The 21,762-nt window shown below is 37.1% G+C and overlaps 1 protein-coding gene across 2 annotated transcripts in view; it reads right to left on the bottom strand.

Moving 5' to 3' along the window:
• Positions 1-1,793: 1,793 nt before the first annotated feature.
• The window catches only part of ttyh3b (tweety family member 3b), a 51,217-nt gene continuing 31,248 nt past the window's right edge, over positions 1,794-21,762 (bottom strand). The window contains exons 9-15 of one of the 2 annotated variants that reach the window (XM_055205876.2): positions 19,158-19,213; positions 18,045-18,137; positions 17,852-17,944; positions 15,781-15,917; positions 11,615-11,794; positions 10,896-10,971; positions 1,794-7,251 (exon numbers count right to left, since the gene is read on the bottom strand). In XM_055205876.2, the coding sequence (XP_055061851.2) occupies positions 7,078-7,251; positions 10,896-10,971; positions 11,615-11,794; positions 15,781-15,917; positions 17,852-17,944; positions 18,045-18,137; positions 19,158-19,213 (809 nt within the window). In that variant the 3' untranslated portion in view covers positions 1,794-7,077. The remainder of the gene's footprint in view (positions 7,252-10,895; positions 10,972-11,614; positions 11,795-15,780; positions 15,918-17,851; positions 17,945-18,044; positions 18,138-19,157; positions 19,214-21,762) is intronic. The other variant, XM_055205877.2, reaches the window with a different exon arrangement.

The following is a 21,762-nucleotide window of genomic DNA, read 5'->3' as shown; positions in this document are numbered from 1 at the left end:
AAGTACTAATAGGATCACCACCAGGGGATCAGCACATGGCAACTGCAGGGTGGCACAGCGTAAAACTAGTTTTGGTCAGTCATCGTTCTCTGTAAAAGGGATACATTTATGGAATACCCTACCAACAGAAATAAAAACAGAAACAAATTTGAAACCATTTAATGAAAAGGTGAAATACTGGCTGAAACAAAACCAAATCTGCGATCACTGATCATGTCACTGTGATTTTATTAATTGTAATTTTTAATGTTTTATTGTTGTTTCTGATGTTTGTCTTTGGTTTTATTGGTGGTGGTGATAACCAGGGACAGGGGTTGCAAAATAGCTTTGGCTAGAAACCCTGTGTGCAACACATCTGTTTAAGTTATTGTAACCTGTTACAATGTGCCTCTCTGCATTGTCCCTGACAAATAAACAAATAAATAAATAAATACCCATATATGCATACGCGCCTATAATGTGGTAAAGTTATATTGATGTTATGGTAAGACGCAAAAACATTTTAAAGGCGGAGTGCACAATGTTTGAAAAACACTTTGGATAAGGAGACGGGCCGACTACCAAAACACACTTATAGCCAATCAGCAGTAAGATGCGTGTCTACTAACTGACATCCTTGCCGGGTTGCGTATGTGTGGGGCGGGTCTTTTAAAAGAAGGTCCAGATTCTATTGGGGTAGGGGCGTGTTTGTTTAGGTGATTTCAAATATCAACATTGGCTTTCAAACATTGTGCACTCCGCCTTTAAAGTCAGTTATGTTTAAGAGCTAACTTGTTTTAAAAAGTGATTTCTAAAATTTTAGCCAGATGGCCCCTAAAAGATTATTACCCTGCTAAAAAACAGCATAATTCCCATGCTGGTTTGGTGCTGGTTTAGCTGGTGGTCACCAGCAAACCAGCACCAAAACACAACATATATGCTGGCCTATATTTCTAAAATGATGTAAAGTATCGACTTTAATACGATTATTTTTTGTTAATATAATAGGCTACAGGTAAATTTGTGTATGGTCCTTTGGATGCAGTAGAATTTAGTAAAAAATGTTTTTAAGATTTTTAATAGAAAATTGTATAAGATAAATTCGACATTATGCTCAATAACTTGTATACATAGATATGTATAAAGACGGATGTCTTACGGCGGAGTCTCTAACGTCATCACCTGGCGGCCATCTTGCCGCGGGCGGCTCGCTCACTCGTGGCATTGAGTTTTTATGGTTCAGGTACTTTTAAATGACCATAACTTGATACATTTTCTACCAATTTTTAAACTGTTTGGTTTCTTACAAACGTTATTAACGTGGCTATAATTATGGATGATTTAACATGTTTCATGATTTTTTTTCTCTTTTGTACAAGTATTCAGTGTCATAGGAACATCTTTGACGTTTATAACAAACCAAACCGTTTGAAAATCGGTAGAAAATTAAGCAAGTTATGGTCATTTAAAAGTACCTTCACCATTAAAACTCAATGCTACGAGTGAGCGAGCTGCCTGTGGTAAGATGGCCGCTAAATGGGGACGTTCCACTTAATTGGCCAGCAGCGCGGGCGAGACATCTAGCCTTTATACATATCTATGGTTGTATAGTTGTGCACTCCGTGGAAAAACACAGGTTTGACAAAAGTGGGATATGATAATAGAATTTTCATTTTGGTGTGAACTGTTGCCTTAATACAAAATCAATGCACAGCATTAGGGACACTAATACAATTCTTAGCAACTTCAATGTTGTAGTGCATATTTTGTAATAATACAACAGCATTCGAGAAACAACAGACAAGTTTAGACTATTTCTCTATGGCATTGAAACATATAGTAGTTTATTAACAGCCCAACTGCATATTTTTGATGTTGTATACTTCAACATGGCCTATTTTTAAATGTGGGCCCACTTACAGATTCATGCAGTTTTCAAACAAACATGTGTACAAATTCTCTTCAAGAACTTTGGCATACGCTCATAGCTTATTTCCTATTGTAAGCATTAAAATTTAAGGACCAAACGTTTTGTTTTTAAAGTGATTTTTTTCCCCGTCTTCAGGCACTGATGCTCAACACCCTGCACCAGATAAGTTCATTTTAATATATTATTAAAACATTGAATCCAGGCTCAGAAAATCAATTTTCTGACATGTACAACATCTTAATCACAAATGAAAAAACATAAAAAACATGAAAAATCCATAAGAATTGTTATCAAAACATCAATTTATGACGAATCGTTCTTATTCACATTTAGAAAGGAGTGAGTAGGTTTATTTGTTATGATCTATACAACAAGAAAAGCTATAGAATTTAAAAATGTGTACATTTAGAGAACGAAAGGATACCGTATGAAAATGTTAAGAAAGGCAGATTAATTCTTTCTCGTTTTCCTTTTGTCATGCAATGGCATCGTATGGTACAGAATCATAGATCCGAACATCTGGATTGTCTATAAGATGGTTAGTGGCTTAAACCATGTAATTACAAAAATCATTATATAGCAGTTTAGCCACTAATGTTTTCTGTGTGTAAAACAAGTTTTTAGTTAGTGTTCTGTGTTTGTCTAAAACTTGCATTGCTTTATTTTTACTATGCTTTTGTGCACGAGTGTTTTCCTAGTAATGTAATTTAGGTGGCTGCACACTACATCAAAAAGTGTCTGTATATGTGTACGTTTTGACGGTAAGGGACACAAGCCCTTTCCTGTTGGCATCCGAACACTGCATCCACTTTTGTACCACAATAATTCACAAACACACAACCTCAATTGACTGAGGGTGTCACAAAGTCAGCATAAAAGATTTCACATGACATTTCCTAATGACATTTCTACCTGCTAATGTAATTTATGATATTATTCATAATACTGTTATACAAATTAATCCATAAAGTTCAAGAATAAAGGTTTGATGTTTTGATAGTGGCATTAAATACCATATCTTATGCATGTTTCAAACACTGTTTTGTCAGATTTATGACACTGGATGCAAGTAAATGAAACCAACAATACTGCACTTGGTAAAGACAGCTAGGTTATCTTACACTACATCCACACAAGTCTTACTAGTGACTGCATGACAAGGAGGAAGTTTGCTCTATTTCAGTTTTTCATCCTCCATATTATTTTGTCTAAGAGGCAAATTGCAAGTCCTGTTAGTGTCAGGCATCCAGATCCCGATGTCTTCGTCCATATTAAACGTTCATCCATACCCGAGAGAAGCGTTTCCCCATGAACGTAACAAGAATAAAGGCTGATCGTGGTGAAAATCAAATCTTATTCCCAATCTGAATCCATCAAAAGTCTAACAAAATGAAACTAAATAAATCCCAGTCACTAAGTCTGAACAACATAAAAAAAAGATTTACATGTGGGGAAGTATTTCTCTATTTGTCCATTTATCCCTTCATTCCTCTCAGCAAATTTTCCCCCATTAGAAATGTTCACATTTAGAGTGTGCACATACACACAAGCACCCACGAATTCAAGTGTTATGTCTACAAAACATGTACTGTTATTTTATCACAGAAGTCATCGACCACTTTTTTCAGGTTTCTTAAAGGAATAGTCTACTCATTTTCAATATTAAAATATGTTATTACCCCAACCAAGAACCGTTTCTACATCCCTCCATCATCTGTGCGCGCGCACGCAAGAGCCGGAGCGCGCCGCGACGCCTCGACAGCACCCAGCCCAGCCCCATTCATTCAATGGCACCACCCAGAGACAAAGCCAGAAGCGACCAAACACATCAACATTTTTCCCATTTAAGACGAGCAGCCATACCGCAAGTCCGGTGGCACAAAACAAAACGCAGCGTTTTTCCAAGCGGATTCAAAAGAGGAACCACATTCTATGGCGCAATAGCACCCTTGGGAGTACTTCGACTCGGCGCAGTAACACCCTCCCTCTCCCATTATGAGAGTGAGAAGGGGAGCGGACTTTTCAGGCGAGTCGAAGTACTCCCAAAAGCGCCACCACGCCACAAAACACAGTTCCTCCTCTAAATCCGCCCAGAAAAACGCCACGCTTCACCCTGCACCACCAAACCCGCTCGTACAACCACTCGTCCCAAACAGGAAAAACGTTGATGTGTTTGGTCACTTCTAACTTTATCTCTAAATGGCACCATTGAATGAATGGGGCCAAGCCAAATGCCATCGAAGCGTCGCAGCGCGCTCCAGCGCCCACGCGCACGCACACAGATGACAGAGGGATGTATCAACAATTCCCAGCCAAGGCAATAACACACTTCAACATTGAAAATGAGTAGACTATTCCTTTAAGCCTGAAGTATAGTCCCGTTTTCATGCGTACGCAAGGCTCAGCATAAAGTGCGCGCGGCGCAAATTTCGTGATCAAAATAGTATGCGCATACTTTGTACAAATTGGTCGCACATGTACAAGAATATGTATTATGTAGGCCAGGACAGGCATTAGAATTTGTCGCAATGCACATGCGTCGAACGTCTGTGTACGAGTATGAGCCAAATAAACTATGCTTTGCGCGTACGCTCACGTACACATAAAAAACGAACTATACTCCAGGCTTTACAAGTATTCTTTACTGCAGCTTTAAGCCACGGCAAATGTCGCACTGCACTGTTACACAGAAGATAAGTAGTGCACTGAGTTTGTATTGTTAACATTTTTTTACGTATAAAAACACTTATTATTTACAAAAAGCAGAGCTTGAGATTTGTGTCATCTGTAAAAGGCAAACACACCACGCACATGAACACGACCGGAAAGTGTACTGTGCAATTGTTTCCCTTATAGATTAAGATACCGAATGTGCGTAATGGCTCAACGGCTCGATGGCTGTCAATTCACACTGTGGTAAACCGTAGATTACATTGTAAATACAAACAGTGGCCTTATATGACAGGACAATTTGTTGAGCCACAGTGTTAGAATGTGACTCAATAGAGTGCCACATGGATGACGTATTTTGGAGGCCAACCCAGAAGTTAGAGGACACTGGTTCTCTAGCCAAAAAGTCCAAAAAAGAAATAAGCTTAAAAAGTTCATTAGTTATACACATCAACGTTTTGTCCAATAGGACAATCTTCACAACTTTTATAAATTTTTTAATCTAATGGTGCGTTCACACCAGACGCGGAAGAGGCAGCAAGCGCAAGTGATTTACATGTTAAGTCAATGCAAAAACGCGGCGCGGTAAGCGTGGAAGGTGTGAAACACGTGTGAATTGAGCATTGCCGCGGGATCCACGTGAGTTGAAAAATCTGAACTTTGGCGGATTTTCGCGCCGCGTTTAACAATCAGGAGCTTGCTCTAGCAGTGACGTGATTACAGGAAGCAAGCGGAGGCAGAAAAACAAAACAACAATGGAGGACAATAATCATCACTACACAAGATATCTTCGTACTTTTACAGGAATTAAAAGAATCTTGTTTGAAAGAGTGAGGAGGTTAAACAATCTGGTAAGTTTACTCAATTTGAGCTATATAAGCCCCTCCCATGATCCGAATTTACGCGTGAATGTCTCGAATGACTAGAATTTCATGCACAAAATGAAGTGAGTAAACTCAAAATGTTCAAGCGTCCAACTACGCATGAAAAGCGCCTCTTCCGCGTCTGGTGTGAACGCACAGTCAGTTCTTTGACGAAATTAAAAGCTAAAAAAAGTGGGCGTATTACTGGTGTGTTTTATGTTGTAGAATAAAACGTGATAAAACCAAAAAATATATATTTTTAAAAGTTTAAATCAAAACCCCATTGACTTCGGTATGATGTAACCGGAAGTGCTAAAATGCTAACTCGCTTCCGGGTTTTGACTACGAAAATACGTCATCCCTGCGGCACCTTATTCATTTGTTAACATTTGTAAACTAGTAAAGAAATAATTGACACAATCATGACATTTCTGTCTTCATTTACTTATCCTTACAGTATGTAGTTCATTGAATGTAACCTTATACAGAAAGTGAATGGTGACCATGGCTGGTCCCCATCGACTTTCATTGTAGGGTAAAAGGACATCCTAAAATGTGATGGAAAACGTTTAGTTCGCCCCCTGGTGGCTGGCTGCAGTATAGGTTATAATCCTTGCCCTCTCCATGTGAACGAATGGGACGTGAGCCAAACTTAATCAAATTACACTAAATTTTAGTTATTTCCTATTATGTTGATGTCCTTTTCTAATAAGTTTGGTTGAAGTGTGTTATTAAATGGGATGTGATGACTTGATTTGTGTTTGAGTCAAACCAGGAAATTGGGCGGGGCCTTGATACAGCAGCTCCACCTCACGATCACTACTGCGCAGACTCCAAATAACGTCATTGGTGCAAGATGTCAGCAGCCAATTCTGAAATATTTTGGCCTCATTTTTTACCATGGAGACACGTCGTCCACTTTTTTTTACAGTATGGCTTAGACATTCAGGTAAATAAATACCCCGTTTTGCGTCGAATGATGCAAGGATGAGTAAATGATGATGAAATATTCATTCTTGACAGAACAATTTTTTCAAATAGTAGTCATGGAAATCTGTAAGATAAGACGAATGCTGCCATATTGCCAGGAACTGCAGAGAAAGCACAAAGGCTGCACTTTTAAAGCTATTTCAAACTATATTATCAGTGTCGTAATTTCGAAAAACACCTAAAAATATAAAACCATCATAAAATCAAACGTCATAGTGACATTTCTTGCCTACTAGGAAAAGTTTAAAAACGACAATGTTATATAAACCATCCTGCTGTGATAATGTGGACCTGCAGTCCTTGCCAATATGGCTGCCCTGAGAGACTCTGTAAGGGTAATATGACATTTACTGTGCGGACAACAGAGACGAGTCCTCCAAAAGAGGGCAGTTTAGTTGCTGTGATACACTGTGTGAAATTAGGGAAGTAAAAATGGCAGTTTGGTTGAACATTTGGCAGGATCAATCCTGCCAAAGCAGTGCCGGATCAAGTATGTTTGTTTGCCTAAACCAGAAAACTGAGGATTGAGGTTAAAGTAAACCAAGAGAAGAAAAATCTCTGGAGACAAACTTCATACTGGTGGATTTGATAACAGGTAGTTGCTTTGCGTTTCTGAATGATGTCGCTTTTTTCACTTGAGGGTGGTTAATGGATGGCGGAGTGGGGTCGGTGGATAACTGAATTTGGTCGGCTGTTAGGAGCGGAGCGGCTGCTTAATTCTGGTCGGATGCTGGGTTCCAGGCCGTTCTGGGATTCCGATGGCCTGGATGGGTCCGGGTGACTGGTTGCCAGATATTTAGCTCTCATGCTTGAGGTGTACTGCAAAAGAGGACAAAAACGGGACAGGAGAGTGTAAAACACCATTATGTCATACTGCAAAGTTTTGCGTTTTTGTCATGTAAAATTTAACGATACAAAATATTCAAGTGATTGAGCAAAATTACTTTTTTACTAAAATTGGGACTCAGTTATGAATTAAATGAAGCACATATAAATATGACCTCACCCTGTCGCTTTCGCTAACTCACATGGATAAGACAGAAAAAGACAAACTGACAGTCATTTGGACAGCCTGATGATTTTTGAAGCCAAGTTATTATGATGATGCACAGCATAATTATGTGATTAATTCGTATAATTGTGAAATATAAAATTTTCCCTGCCAGCAAGGAGAAAATCTGACATTATGACAAACAGAAAAAACAGCAGTGGATGGCAATGACTATTTACGCAGATAGACACAGAGAATGCAGGTGCTTAAAAGAACCATTTTTGGTTCCCAAAGAACCATTCAATCAAAGGCTCATAAAATAGTCTTTTTTTTATAATCTAATAAAACTTTTGTGAAACAGAAAGGGGTTAAAAGTTCTTTATGGAACCATTTAGCCAAAAATGATTCTTCTATGGGATCGTGATGCACCTTTATTTTTAGTGTATATGGGAGATTGTTAGCAGCTGTTTTGGGATTGGGGTTATAATGTTGACAGACATATTACAAGGGACATGCATGAGGGATGTTAGTTTTCAGATTTGTAAGGTAGACAAATTCATGCATATTTTGAATAAGAAAATCCAGAAAAGGAGAGACAAATCCATAATATATAGGCAATTTCAATTCCAGCATAAACAGGCACCGCATCCAGGACCAAGACATTCAAAATCGAACTCCAGTAAATCCTTTAAAGTAACAAGGTTTCTTGTTCGGTCTCTCCAGTCTGGAGGTTGAAAAACGCATGCGTGTCACGTCCAGGACCCGTAAACACAAAAACGAAAGGAAAGCAACTCATTACATTAGAGTTCTATGTGTTACCACTTTATTACCTCAAACCTATGAAAGGATAAAGGATGCCCTCACATGCCAAGTCAACTGAAGGAGCCACCATGATCCCAGAGAGAACCATGCTCCCCTATTCACTGCATGTAATCAGGAGAAGCATTCTTGCCATAGACTCAACATGCAATCGTCATGCAAACTCCAGGATTCTGCAGAACCCTTTTTACCATTTTAGTTTAGTGGGGGGAGGGCTTATATAAAACAAACTGAATGTCATCTCAGAATATGCCTTAAAGGAACAAGTCACCCAAAAATAAAAAATAATTTACCGTTTAAACAGTATGAGTTACTGTTGGTATGTATTGTGTGTATCAGGTGGTGGTGTTATATATATTTGTATATGGCTGAACACGGATCTGTATGAAACAAATTTCGTTCAACTGTATACATGTATACAGTAGAATGACAATAAAATTTACTATGACTATGACTAAAGACTTTCTGAGAACATAAAATGTGAATGGGTGTGAATGAGGACCAAGACTTGACTTCTTAAGGTGAGTTCACACCAGCCGCGTTTGAGGCGCCATATTTGCGTCTACCGCGTCTAGTTTGCCGCCTGAACATTTTGAGTTTACTCGCTTCATTCGCGCGTGAAATTCTAGTCATCGAGACATTCAAGCGGAAATTCGCGTCATTGGAGGGGCTTCTGCGACTCCGCTGAGACTCCGCTATCTTCCTGTAATCACGTCACTACTAGAGCAAGCTCCTGATTGGTTAACGCGGCGCGTTTTTTTGCCAACGTTAAAATTTTGGCCACGGCAACATTCGCCCAGCGAGACTTCCAGACCCGCGCCGTCAACGCGTCTTCACATTGACTTAACATTGAAATCACTCGCGCTTGACGCCTCTACCGCAGCTGGTGTGAACGCAGCATTATTTGGTATTAATATATATATATTGTGAATAAATGTCTTTAGCCGCATTAGCGTTACAATGCACTAACATTGTTAGTGCCTTTATTGTTAGCAGGGCTTTATCAGTGTGATGTCACATTAACAAAATAATCAAAACAGCATGTCTAAAGAGACTGGTTTGGGGATTGAAAAGAAAGAGAGGGGGAAAATTTTCCATTGTAGGGGTGTTGTGTTCACAAGCTGTCAACATATATTTATGTCCAAACATCTTGAAAAAGTGGATTTTGCATAATATGTGCCCATTAAAGGTGGGGTGCATGATCTCTGAAAGCCAATGTTGACATTTGAAATCACTTAAACAAACACGCCCCTACCCCAATAGAATCTGGACCTTCTTTTGATAGACCCGCCCAACACATATGCAACCCAGGAAACTATGTCGGTTAGTAGACACGCCCCTTACTGCTGATTGGCTACAAGGGTGTTTTGGTACTCGGTCGACTCCCTTTTCCGATGTGTTTTTCAAAAATCATGGACCCCGCCTTTAATGATGACAGACTTACAGTCTATGGTGGAATTATTCACAGGGTTCCCACACCTTAGTTAACTTCATATTCAAGGACCTTTCAAGGACTTTCCAGGTCCAATACCCTCAAATTCAAGGACTAATGTGGGGACACATTTCAGGTCAGAGCAAGGTTACAGTGTGTTACCTTTTAAGATACATTGTTACAGTTCCCTTTTGAGGGAACTCGCGCTGCGTCACTTCGGTGACAGTTTTTTGACGTTTTTTCAAGACAGGGTGATGCTGGAGCCAGGAAGTATATCGCTATCTGAAATATTGCCAAAGACGGCGTTACAGGGACACAGGAAGAAGCATCTTGTTCCCTTCTCAGGGAACAATTACATATGTAACCCGGGATGTTTCATGTGTCGAACACAATTATGCAAAAAAGCATTTTGGTATGAATCAACATTCGCATACAGAATATATAAGCATTTAAAGCGAACTGTTTAGCACGCAAACTCGAATTTTCATGATATTATCCTACACTTCACAGGGAATAATATGGATTTTTTACCCAGAAAACTTCTTGCATAAAATAGATTAAAGCACTTTCAATGACCTGTATCTATGTATGTATATTTTCAAAGGATTTCAAGAACCAGTGGGAACCCTGTATTCAGTAAATAATGACATCAAAATTTTCTATGTTTAGCATTTAGTTTCAAAAGATTTGGGAAATGCATTGTGTCATATTTTGGTGCATGCTTGTCCCCATTTAGACAATCGTATTAAAGGCAAGCTACTAAAATTCTCCTTTTGTGTTCCACTGAAAAAATAAAAGCATACATATTTAGGAAAAACATTTTTTAATGCATTTTAAAAGGTGAACTGTTCCTTTAAGACAAAAGTAGGATTGGCCAGTGCCATCCCACCTTGAAATGAATTCTGCAAAAACGATTTGCCGCATACAGGCTGCCAAAATGACCATCGAAAATGTGCATGTGTGTGTGTTGGGGTTTGCAATGTCAGTTGATGTATTAAAAAAAAAAAACTATAGCAACGTTTTGAGTTATAATCATATTAATACTGTTACATATTCATCTGTATGAGACAAAAACATTCGGTTTTTAAGTTAAGCACCGGGCAGGGTTTCAGGAACAGCTGTGCCATTTATTCAATTACAAAACTATTCGTGTGACTGCACTAAATAACGCCTGATGATGAAGATGCATGCGTGCTTGTGTAAGTGTGCTTGTGCACTTACTGACGGTGGGGGGGATTCTCTGCCAATGAGTGGCGTGTTCTCGCATCGAGGGGTCTGAAAGTTAGCGTTCTGGCTCCTGCGTTACAAACGAGACACCAGTTACTCTGACTCCTTCTTCATGGGAGGAATTTCCACACCACACGGCATATCCGAGATCCACTAAACTCTTTAAGATTTGCAGGGTAGGAGCGTGCGCGAAGAGATACCACTATGCACATATCCACTATCGGAGGAACAAAAGATATTGTCTGTCCTGCTGAAAAGACCAGTTTAGACCAGCTTTCATACTGGTCCAAGCTGGTGGACCAGCATAGCCATGTTGTTCATCAGCAAAATACTCCTAGTTTAGCCTGCTGGGACACTGTAGATCAGTATCCAAAAACATCTTTACAATACTGGCTATGCTGTTTTTTCAGCAGGGACATTATCTATCATAGAGTAGAAGTAGCTATTTTAAACGTGCTATATCCATGCCGTTTCTATACGCCAAACAATGACTTACTCTATAAATAATAACTTAATTATAATAAAAACCCATGCAATATTATCATGACCTTAAACCTATAATACAGTAAATAAAGCCCATGCAGTAACATACACTAGCGAGTCTACCCTACAGGAAATGTAACCCAGATTATCGCGAAAAGTAATAGTAATCCGGTAACGGCCCTTAATATTCAGCCCATGCATTAGGATAAGGTTAGTGTGACTACACTCACATGTACTCAGTGACTGGTGCGTTGCTGACAGTATGTGCCGCAGCGGGGAGGCTAGCCTCGCTGCCGTAGGTGCTGCTGCCACAGCTGTACAGGCTAGGCATGTGCACGCGGTACAGGTTATCGTGCGGCGCTCGCGAGCCGAGGGTGCCCGAAGTCTCATCGGCATCCTCCTCCTCAGACCTTCAGACAAATTAGCACAGGTCAAACACGCGGCCCCGGGTCAGAGGGGAGGGCAAAAAGATCTTTTCGATACACTTGGTGAACAATTTTTTTGCCGTTCCTTATGTGACTAATATCCTAATATTTAATCTGTTAAAATACATGACATAGGGGAAGTTGTTTTGAGATTTCTCTACAACTATAATCCTTTATGGACTATTCGGGTGATTCTCACGAAACCATTGAAACACCACGGCACTAATGATTTTAGCTTTAAAATGTGTAATATAGTAACATTAAAAAGCATCAGAATTAACACAATACTGTGTTCTACCTTGCACAATGTGTGATTTTAACATAAGAATTTATAATTGTAAATTTTATCTTATTTTCTGCTGAAATTCTCATTACCGCAATTTGTCCGGCTGTGTTTGAACATGCGTTATGTTGTAATTTAATCAAATTAACACAAAAATATTAAGGAAAAAAATAAATGGATGTTTTGCTAGACTACTTTAGATGACAGAAAAAATATTACTGAATATTCATGTTTAATAATAATGAAGAAAAATTTGGAAAATGATGTGTCCATGCCTCATGTTCTCATCCTCCGCAACACTTTTTGAGAACAATTTAAGCACACATACAGAATTTTAATAAAGTTTGATTTTGAGTGACCAAGCACATGGACCAGTTACTTCAAGATGGCTACCAGGTAAGATCATTTTTTTTACAGTTAATTTGAAATATTGTCTTGTCAGAATGCTTACACGACATTTTGATTATCATTACCGCAACAGATGCTTATTAAATGTTAATTTAATTAATAGAAGCATAATACTTTGATTTTAAATGCATGTGCAGAATCTCCAAATTATGTTCTTTCAGGTTTGTCATGTCATTTTGAAAATATGTCAGTGTTGATGTTTTCTGACTGTTGCGGTAATGAGATTTTTTAGGACAATTTTTTAAAATTATGTTACAAAAAGTGTTAAATGATAAGTAAAAGTTTTTAAATTAATGTTCCCATTTACTCCAGACTTTGAAAAAGTAAATTTAAGCACTTTTTACATTTTCATGCTTGACATTTTTAAAACCAAGTTTTCGTGAGAATCACCCATTCATATCCTTTCAGATAAATAATAAATAAGCCTTATACAGGGTGAAGCTAGATAATAATTGTATTGGATAACCTGTCTTGTTGGAATTTTCATGACTCGGAGTGGATATATTACTATTTAGTACTCATAAATAATTAAAACTATCCTTAAAGGGAAAATTCTGTCATAATTTACTCACTCTTAAGTTGTTTCTAACCTGAACAGGGGTGGAGTGGAACCAAAAAAATCTATCTTGAAATTTTGTAGACCACCCGCCCTCGTGGTCAAAAAAAAAAAAAAACATAATCATGGTATTTGTAGTATAACTAGGGTAATACAAATTGTAATCAATCTGCCAAAAAAAATGCCAATCAGCTATTACATAACAGAGCGAGGCCAGAGACAAACGTGCTCTTAAAATATAGGAAATTATATATGGAATAATTTGTGCATCTTTGAATAGCTGTAAGAATACATTTCCTTTAAATATAAGTTTTGTCATATAAAGTTTTAAGAGATAATAATGTTTTTTTCCACTTTTATTGCTTATTTAGACTTGTTAGTGCGGTTAACAGCTTGTTTGGCCCATTTACCTCAGAGTTTATTTCAGTAATATTGCTGTTTTTCCGGTAATAATAATACAATTTACATTTCAACTCTGCCTCTTTGTCTGTTTATTGATTTCATTATGCTGTTATGTTATGTAAGTTATGTGTGGATATTTATTGCCATATGAGACATTCATTGTCGTTATATTAATAGTCTCCGCATATGATTTGAATATTAGACGAGAGTCTCGTCTAATATTCAAATCATATGCGGATTAATGTGTGCATCTTTGAATAACTGTAAGAATACAGTTCCTTTAAAAATCATTTTGTCAAAGTTTTGAGAAATAATAATGTTGTGAGGATAGTTTTTGCCATACGAGACGTTTATTGCCGTTGAATACTCTCATCTATAAAATGGAAATCACATAGTAGGAAATATATAATGTGGTATACTGCAAAGTTACTCTGCTAATTTTTATTTATGATATATGTGGAGATAAATAAACCTTTGCAAATCTGATGATTTGATCCATTTATGTCCTGACCACCAGGCTGGTCTATCAAAAAATATCTTAAGTATATTTTTTTGTGAAAAAAGGATTCTTTATTATATTGTTTATGCGCTATAATAAAGACGGAGTGTGTAAAAAGCACAACGGGTGCTTGACGGATCCGACTGCATACGTACTGCAAAAAACAAGCGTTCGCCGTCTTTTTACATCGAATATGCCATTTGGGGAGGGGCCGCTCACTGATCCCCCTATATTTTTGAAAATCCTAGACATGGTTGGACCTGCCAAACGGGTTGAGCACTTTTATATACTGTGTTGAGCAGCGAGGCTGCACAATTTGACCAACGCCAGACGGGGTTGCTATGTAACTCGCAATGTATAACTATTATCAGACCGGCCCTCGCAGCCTCAAAACACTCGTCCCGACTCTCCCAATTGCCATTCCGCTACTGAACCTGTATAAATGTCTTTGTTTTAATGAACACAAAGGAAGATATTTTGAGGAATGTTTGTAACCAAACCGATCAGAACCCCCATTGACTTCCATAGTATTCTTTTTCCTACTATGGAAATCAGTGGGGCCTTTGATCAGTTTGGCTACAAACATTCCTCAAAATCTCTTTATTTGAGTTCATCAGAACAAAAAATTTTTTTACAGGTTTGTAATAACATAAGAGTGAGAAGTAAATGATGACAGAATTTTCAGTTTTGGGTGAACTATCCCTTTAAATTTTATGTTCAGCACTGCATTAAATTTAATTTGCAGCTTTTATGAAATCTTCAAATCATTCATCCATGAAATGCAACACTTGTTATATACAAAGTTTAATCATTTTATCTAATATATAATAAACTCTTGCTGCCATGTCTTGATTTTAAAAGGGACTTTGATACGCATAAAAACGGGCGTGGAATGTCCAATGGATCGTCCAGTAACCATTGAACACTAAATTAATAAACATAAATCACTATGAATCAGATTTGAAAAATAAAAAGATAAAATATTTCTAAAGAAACAAAAAAGGAAAGAAAAAGTTGAGAAAAAGTGTAGATTTGGATTCCACTTTTATTCAGGTACACTACAGTATGTTGTATATATAACCGCTAACTTCGAAACCATGATTTCCATACGACTTTGCCCAGTGCAAGTGTGACCAGCTTTGCTGCATATCACCAAAATTTGTTTCACAAATGCATGTCAATATCTGTATTTTTCCATGTCGTCCAGAGGGAGGCAGCATAGTCCACGGAAATTTCAGTTTGCCTAAGCACAGAATTTGGAATAGGGTCTCTTTGTTCTCTCTTCGCGTAGAAAGACACGCGCTAACACGAGCACGCATGCAGACGATGTCATGCCATAAGTCAACTACCTCTATCAAATAGCTCTGCAGTAATTTGCTCTTTGAAAAATGTACTATTGTTGTAAATGAAGACCAAAACACAATTTGAGGCTCCAGACTGCTACTGTATAGAGCAAGTTTGTGTTTCACACATATAAAGGGAAGATTTTCTACTATGAGGCAGTGGGTTTTCCAAATCTATTACACAAAGAGGAATGAACATCCACGACAAGACAACCGAAGCTACAAACAGTCATGAGAAGATGATTAATGTGAGAAAACAGAGGGGGCAGATGTGAAAACTAAAGCGTTGAATACACGTGTGTCAGACAGTGGCAGTCAATTCTCCCTAACTTTGCTTAATATAACAGATTAATGAAGCGCAATTTAAAATTTGTTAATGTTGGTGTATTTTGGTAAGTAGTAAGTTCAGAAAAACAAAATAGCCTCCTCCACATTTTGCCCGTCTTGATTGGCACAGCAGTTTGACCTCTGCCCTCTCACCTCTTGCCCTGCCAGGTATGAGGCACGCTGCAAACGATGGAGCTAAACATCAGGGCGGTGACGAATGAGAACAGGACCAGATAAATTAGCCCCTCGACCCCATCATAACACAGTCCAGTCAGAGCCTGCACATAGTCCTGTAAAAAAGGAAAGATATGAACAGTCCATCATTGCTTTATAGTGCAACAAATTAAAGCGGCACAAGAGACACTTGAGCAATTCCAGCGTTATGGATGAGACATTTGCAGTCAAAACATAAAATATAAATTCACAGAGAATACATTTATTACCAATTTACTGTATGAGTCCAGACTCCAGACATTAGGAAAATATCAAGTTTTTAGGAGACAACATGCTTTGTGCCAAAATGCACAAACCACAAGCAATAATTGGGTGATTCTCACGAAACCATTGAAACACCACGGCACTAATGAATTTAACTTTAAAATGTGTAATATAGTAACATTAAAAAGCATCAGAATTAACACAATACTGTGTTCTACCTTGCACAATGTGTGATTTCAACATAAGAATTTATAATTGGAAATTATCTCATTTTCTGCTGAAATTCTCATTACCGCAATGTGTCCGGCTGTGTTTGAACATGCGTTATGTTGTAATTTAATCAAATTAACACAAAAATATTAAGAAAAAAAATAAATGGATGTTTTGCTAGACTACTTTAGATGACAGAAAAAATATTTACTGAATATTCATGTATAATAATAATGAAGAAAAATAAGGGAAATGATGTGTCCATGCCTGATGTTCTCATCCTCCGCAACACTTTTTGAGAACAGTTTAAGCACACATACAGAATTTTAATAAAGTTTGATTTTGAGTGACCAAGCACATGGACCAGTTACTTCAAGATGGCTACCAGGTACGATCATTTTTTTACAGATAATTTGAAATATTGTCTTGTCTGCTTACACGACATTTTGATTATCATTACCGCAACAGATGCTTATTAAATGTTAATTTAATTAATAGAAGCATAATACTTTGATTTTAAATGCATGTGCAGAATCTCCAAATTATGTTCTTTCAGGTTTGTCATGTCATTTTGAAAATATGTCAGTGTTGATGTTTTCTGACTGTTGCGGTAATGAGATTTCTTTAGGACAAATGTTACAAAAAGTGTTAAATGATAAGTAAAAGTTATTAAATTAATGTTCCCATTTACTCCAGACTTTGTTTTTCAATGTCTGGTGGGAAAAAAGTAAATTTAAGCAATTTTTACATTTTCATGCTTGACATTTTTAAAACCAAGTTTTCGTGAGAATCATCCAATAACCCAATAAATGAAGAAGGCTCATCAAAGAACCTTTCAAATTTTAAGTTTTATTTTTATTGTATGTGCATTTATGAGAAAAAAGCATGGTATGGACATGACATTTCTCCGTTATGGATGTGACAATTCTGAAATTTGTGCTTACTTAACTATGGAAAATAATTTAAAAAATGCTTTAAAAACTTTAATTGAGACTTTGCATGGGTATTTAAATCAATAAATATTGCCATCTAAGATATTATGATTGAAAACTTTGGGTAAAAAACTTTACTTTTCATGATAAGGTTGACATTTGCATTGAATTGCCGACCTCTGAATCTTGATATTAAAGCAACACTATGTAGTTTTTTTACCTTTAAATAATGTCTCTAAAATTATTTTAGTAATAGAACAACTTTTAACTGGACAAATTGTACTGTTGCTGCAACCTGAGCAGCCTCCAAGCTGCTACAAGCACACTCTGAAAGTGGCGGTGGAGGGTAGGAAACACAGCCCCGCCCCTCCCCCTGCCTGCAGAAGAGTGTCTGATACCAGGCACTGTTGCGCTTTTCAACCACATGGCGGAGCTGTAAGTCATTTTTACATGGAAACTACATAGTGTTGCTTTAATTGGAATGCACAACCAAAAAACGAGATTTCTGAACAATTAAAAAAACGGATTTATCTCGTTTTGCAACGAAACTCTTCATATATTTCATCATAATAGAGAATATTCTAATATATACTACATCTCAGCAAGATCACAACACACACAAAAACATTTAAACACACGCATACCATGTGTAGACTCCGACAGTCAACCAAGGCAGTGAGGTGGTGAAGGCTGATCTCAGTGGCATTTAACACCGCCTGCATCTCCTCCAGGTTACTCTGATAACCAGCCCAAAAAAAAGAGTCAAATAACGTAACCATCCAAAGTATCAGTATGTGTAGTCTCAGGAACAACATACTATCAAACATGCACTCGCACCTTTGTCTTGGGGTATTCTTTCATAGCTGAGCGCAGGAGCTCAGAAACATCATCCTGCATCTCCACAAGTGCTTTGTGGCTTCCAGAGAGTTTCTGCAAATCAGAAGAAAAATGTATAATTAATGGCCTACATCAGAGAGAGAGAGAGGGAGACCTTTTTACACAGAGATTACGGAAAATAAACTGAAAATGCGGCCAGGATTTGTCAGGAAATGTTTTGGTTCAATCACACTGTCAATGATTTTACGGAATCTGTGCATGCATTCACACACATACCGTAAAGATCCCATAAAGGCACGTGCCATATTTTTCCTTTTGTCGACATCGGCTGATAAATCTTTTTAATCGACCACTAAATTTATCTATTACTTAAATTTGATTTTTGTAAAAAAAAAGACAGTCAATGTCACTCAATGTAAAGCCAAAGTCTGACAGACATAAAATGACCAATCATTATTCACTTTTTAAACATGACATTATGTTGTGTCACACACAACACGACACTAGTTTAACACACTTATTCAAACAGTACCGTGAGATGTCAGATCCACATTAATTATGTCTTGTAAATATGTTTTAAGTACTTTAACTCAAATTTTCTGTTTGTCTCTTATTTACTGTGATAACATTTGTGTCATATCGTCCTCATATCGGCCAATCAGCTTTCTTAATATCGGTATCAGCCATAAAGAAAAAAAACATTTCGGTCAATCTCTAATAATAAGAAGCATGTGATGCATGTGATATCATGCTGGTGAATGTTTTCATAGTGACAAGCTCCCTGATCTCTGCTTCAGTCCAGTTTGTTGACATTTCTTGTCATGAATGTTGATCTGCGTTTAAATCCCTGTGTCAAAGAGCTGAATCATAACTTCTGGTGGCAATGACAATACAGCACGCTCCTTACAGCATTGTTTCTGCGTCTTGTTTTACACAGAAAACTTTCCGTGTATGTTACAGCAATGTTACTAGGTCCGCTTTACAGGAGCGATCCCAGAACATTTACAGGATGCGTTTACGTTCACACAGAAGCCTCTCTGCCAATTTTATGACCAAAGTGATGTGTGAATGAGGTTAGAGAGAGGGAGAAACAAAGAGAGAGATAATAACTACCTGCTGAAATGGGTTGGTCTGTCCCATGCTGCACTTGAGATAGTACTGCAAGATGTCTAAAACACATAAATGCACATTAGGCATAAATAATAACAAACAAACATAATTTTTTCTTTTTTTTCTTTTTGGTGCATTTGATAATGGCATTTTCTGTGATTGAACCCATGACCTTTTGCACTGTTAAAGGATTAGTCCATTTTCTTAAAAGAAAAATCCAGATAATTTACTCACCACCATGTCATCCAAAATGTTGATGTCTTTCTTTGTTCAGTCGAGAAGAAATTATGTTTTTTGAGGAAAACATTGCAGGATTTTTCTAATTTTAATGGACTTTAATAGAGCCCAACATTTAATACTTAACTCAACACGTAACAGTTTTTTTCAACGGAGTTTCAAAGGACTATAAACAATCCCAAACACAGCATAAGGGTCTTATCTAGCAAAACGATAGATTTTATATACACTTTTAAAGCACAACGTCTTGTCATGTTGATCCGGTCGTGATGCGCCAGCGTGACCCCACGCAATACGTCATGACGTCAAGAGGTCAGAGAGGACGAACGCGAAACTCCGCCCCAGTGTTTACAAATGTCTTGAAAGAGGACCGTTCCTACGTTGTTGTATATGGAATGATACTAATTAATGTCTTTGTGTCAGTTTATTGTTTAAAATGGTCCGCAAATGTGCATTTCATATATGTAACACGTGACCTCTCTACGTCACTACGCATTTACGTTAGGTCACGCTGGACCGGACCTAGACGAAAAGTTGTGGTTTAAAAGTACAATTTTTTTATTTTTCTTGTCAAAAATTACAATCGTTTCGCTAGATAAGACCCTTATGCCTCGTTTTTGATTGTTTATAGTCCTTTGAAACTCCGTTGAAAAAAACTGTTTAGTGTTGAGTTAGGTATTAAATGTTGGTGTCTATTAAAGTCCATTAAAATGAGAAAAATCCTGCAATGTTTTCCTCAAAAAACATAATTTCTTCTGGACTGAACAAAGAAAGACATCAACATTTTGATGACATGGTGGTAAATAAATTATCTGGATTTTTCTTTTAAGAAAATGGAATATTCCTTTAATGCACTTACTATAGGAACACATTTAAAGAGATAGGTCAACCAAAAATGAATAATTTGTCATTATTTACTCACACTCATGATGTTACAAACTCATGATTTGAGTTTCTTACTTCTACACAAAATACACGGATATACACAAAGGATAAATAAATGGTAACCACACAGCTGAAGGCACCCATTGACTTCTTATAGTAGGAAAACAAATACAATTGAAGTCAATGGGTACCGTTAATTGTGTGCTTACCATCATTTATCAAAATATATTTTTGTCTTCAACAGAACTATTAAGAACAACACAAGGGTAAATGATGACAGACTTCATTTTTGGGTGAACTATCCCTTTAAATGCGTGTAATTTTTAACCACTTTAGTGTCACCCACTCCTTTTGAGTGTGTGTGTTGCGTGTGCTTTTTTTTTTAAATATCGAGGGGTGGTTCTTTTAAAGGTTTTTTACTTGATGTAAAAATATTTAACATTATTAAAATTAGCAATTTAAATTAAATGTATTTAATAATTTAAAATAATGCAATAACATATTAATTAGATAAATAAAATTATAAAAATGTACATATTTCACAAAAGTAATAAAGTAAATATGAGGCCATAAGTCTCACGTAGTTGGGATCCAAATTTCAAGATAAAAACACAAAAAATTGTGTAACACTTTTAGTGGTTTTACCAAAAATGGCCAATAGGTGTCAGCGTTTGCTGCTTACTCTTGTCACAAATTAATAAATTACTGTCACTGCATTATTATTACTGCTTAAACGTTTTGAAATATGAAAACTACATTCTTAGAGCCTTCCAAATATGTATAGTTTGTCATGATTGGATAAGAATTCATATGCAAAACACTGAAGTATAGGCACCCCACTGGTGAGACAGTGACATTTAGCAGGATTATCAATGTTTTGAGGCACAGTCTTTTCATAAATTTATCAATTACTCTCCCTACATAATTTATTTTATAAAACACTGTTGGAAAATTTATTTTAGAAGCTTTGACCTTTCCAACAATATATAGTTTGTCATGATTCAATAAACATTTACATCCAAAATATTAAAGTAAACCTAGGTGTTCTTTAACAGTGACAGTTAAAGCAGAAGTGTATAAGTCAAAGAAAACAGCTAATGTAAATAACAAAACACTGAGGAGAACTGGGTTTCAGATGAACAGTAATCTGTTCTGTCTGCGGACATCTGCCTCTACCATGAGTCACTGTGATCTGCTAGTTCACTATTTATTAAGCCAGCTGGACACAACTACCAACTATGCCAAGAAGCATTGTGATTTGTTAAGATATCGAGTTTCCAATCTGTGTGTGATGGCACTGGATGATATTTGGTTATTACTGTGTGGTCGTGGTGTGCTAGAAGAAATATGGACTGAAATAAACTGCAGTGAGAATGACCTCAGCTTGAGATTTAATGATTAATTAACCTCACGCTCTGATAAATCAGCTACACTCACAGCAGGTGCAGATGGATAAAGGGAGTGATGCGGGAAAGTGTCCACCAGG

Source organism: Misgurnus anguillicaudatus, chromosome 3, assembly GCF_027580225.2.
Source record: "Misgurnus anguillicaudatus chromosome 3, ASM2758022v2, whole genome shotgun sequence".
In the NCBI taxonomy this organism is placed as follows: domain Eukaryota; kingdom Metazoa; phylum Chordata; class Actinopteri; order Cypriniformes; family Cobitidae; genus Misgurnus; species Misgurnus anguillicaudatus.
This window is presented reverse-complemented; position numbering and strand designations above follow the sequence as displayed.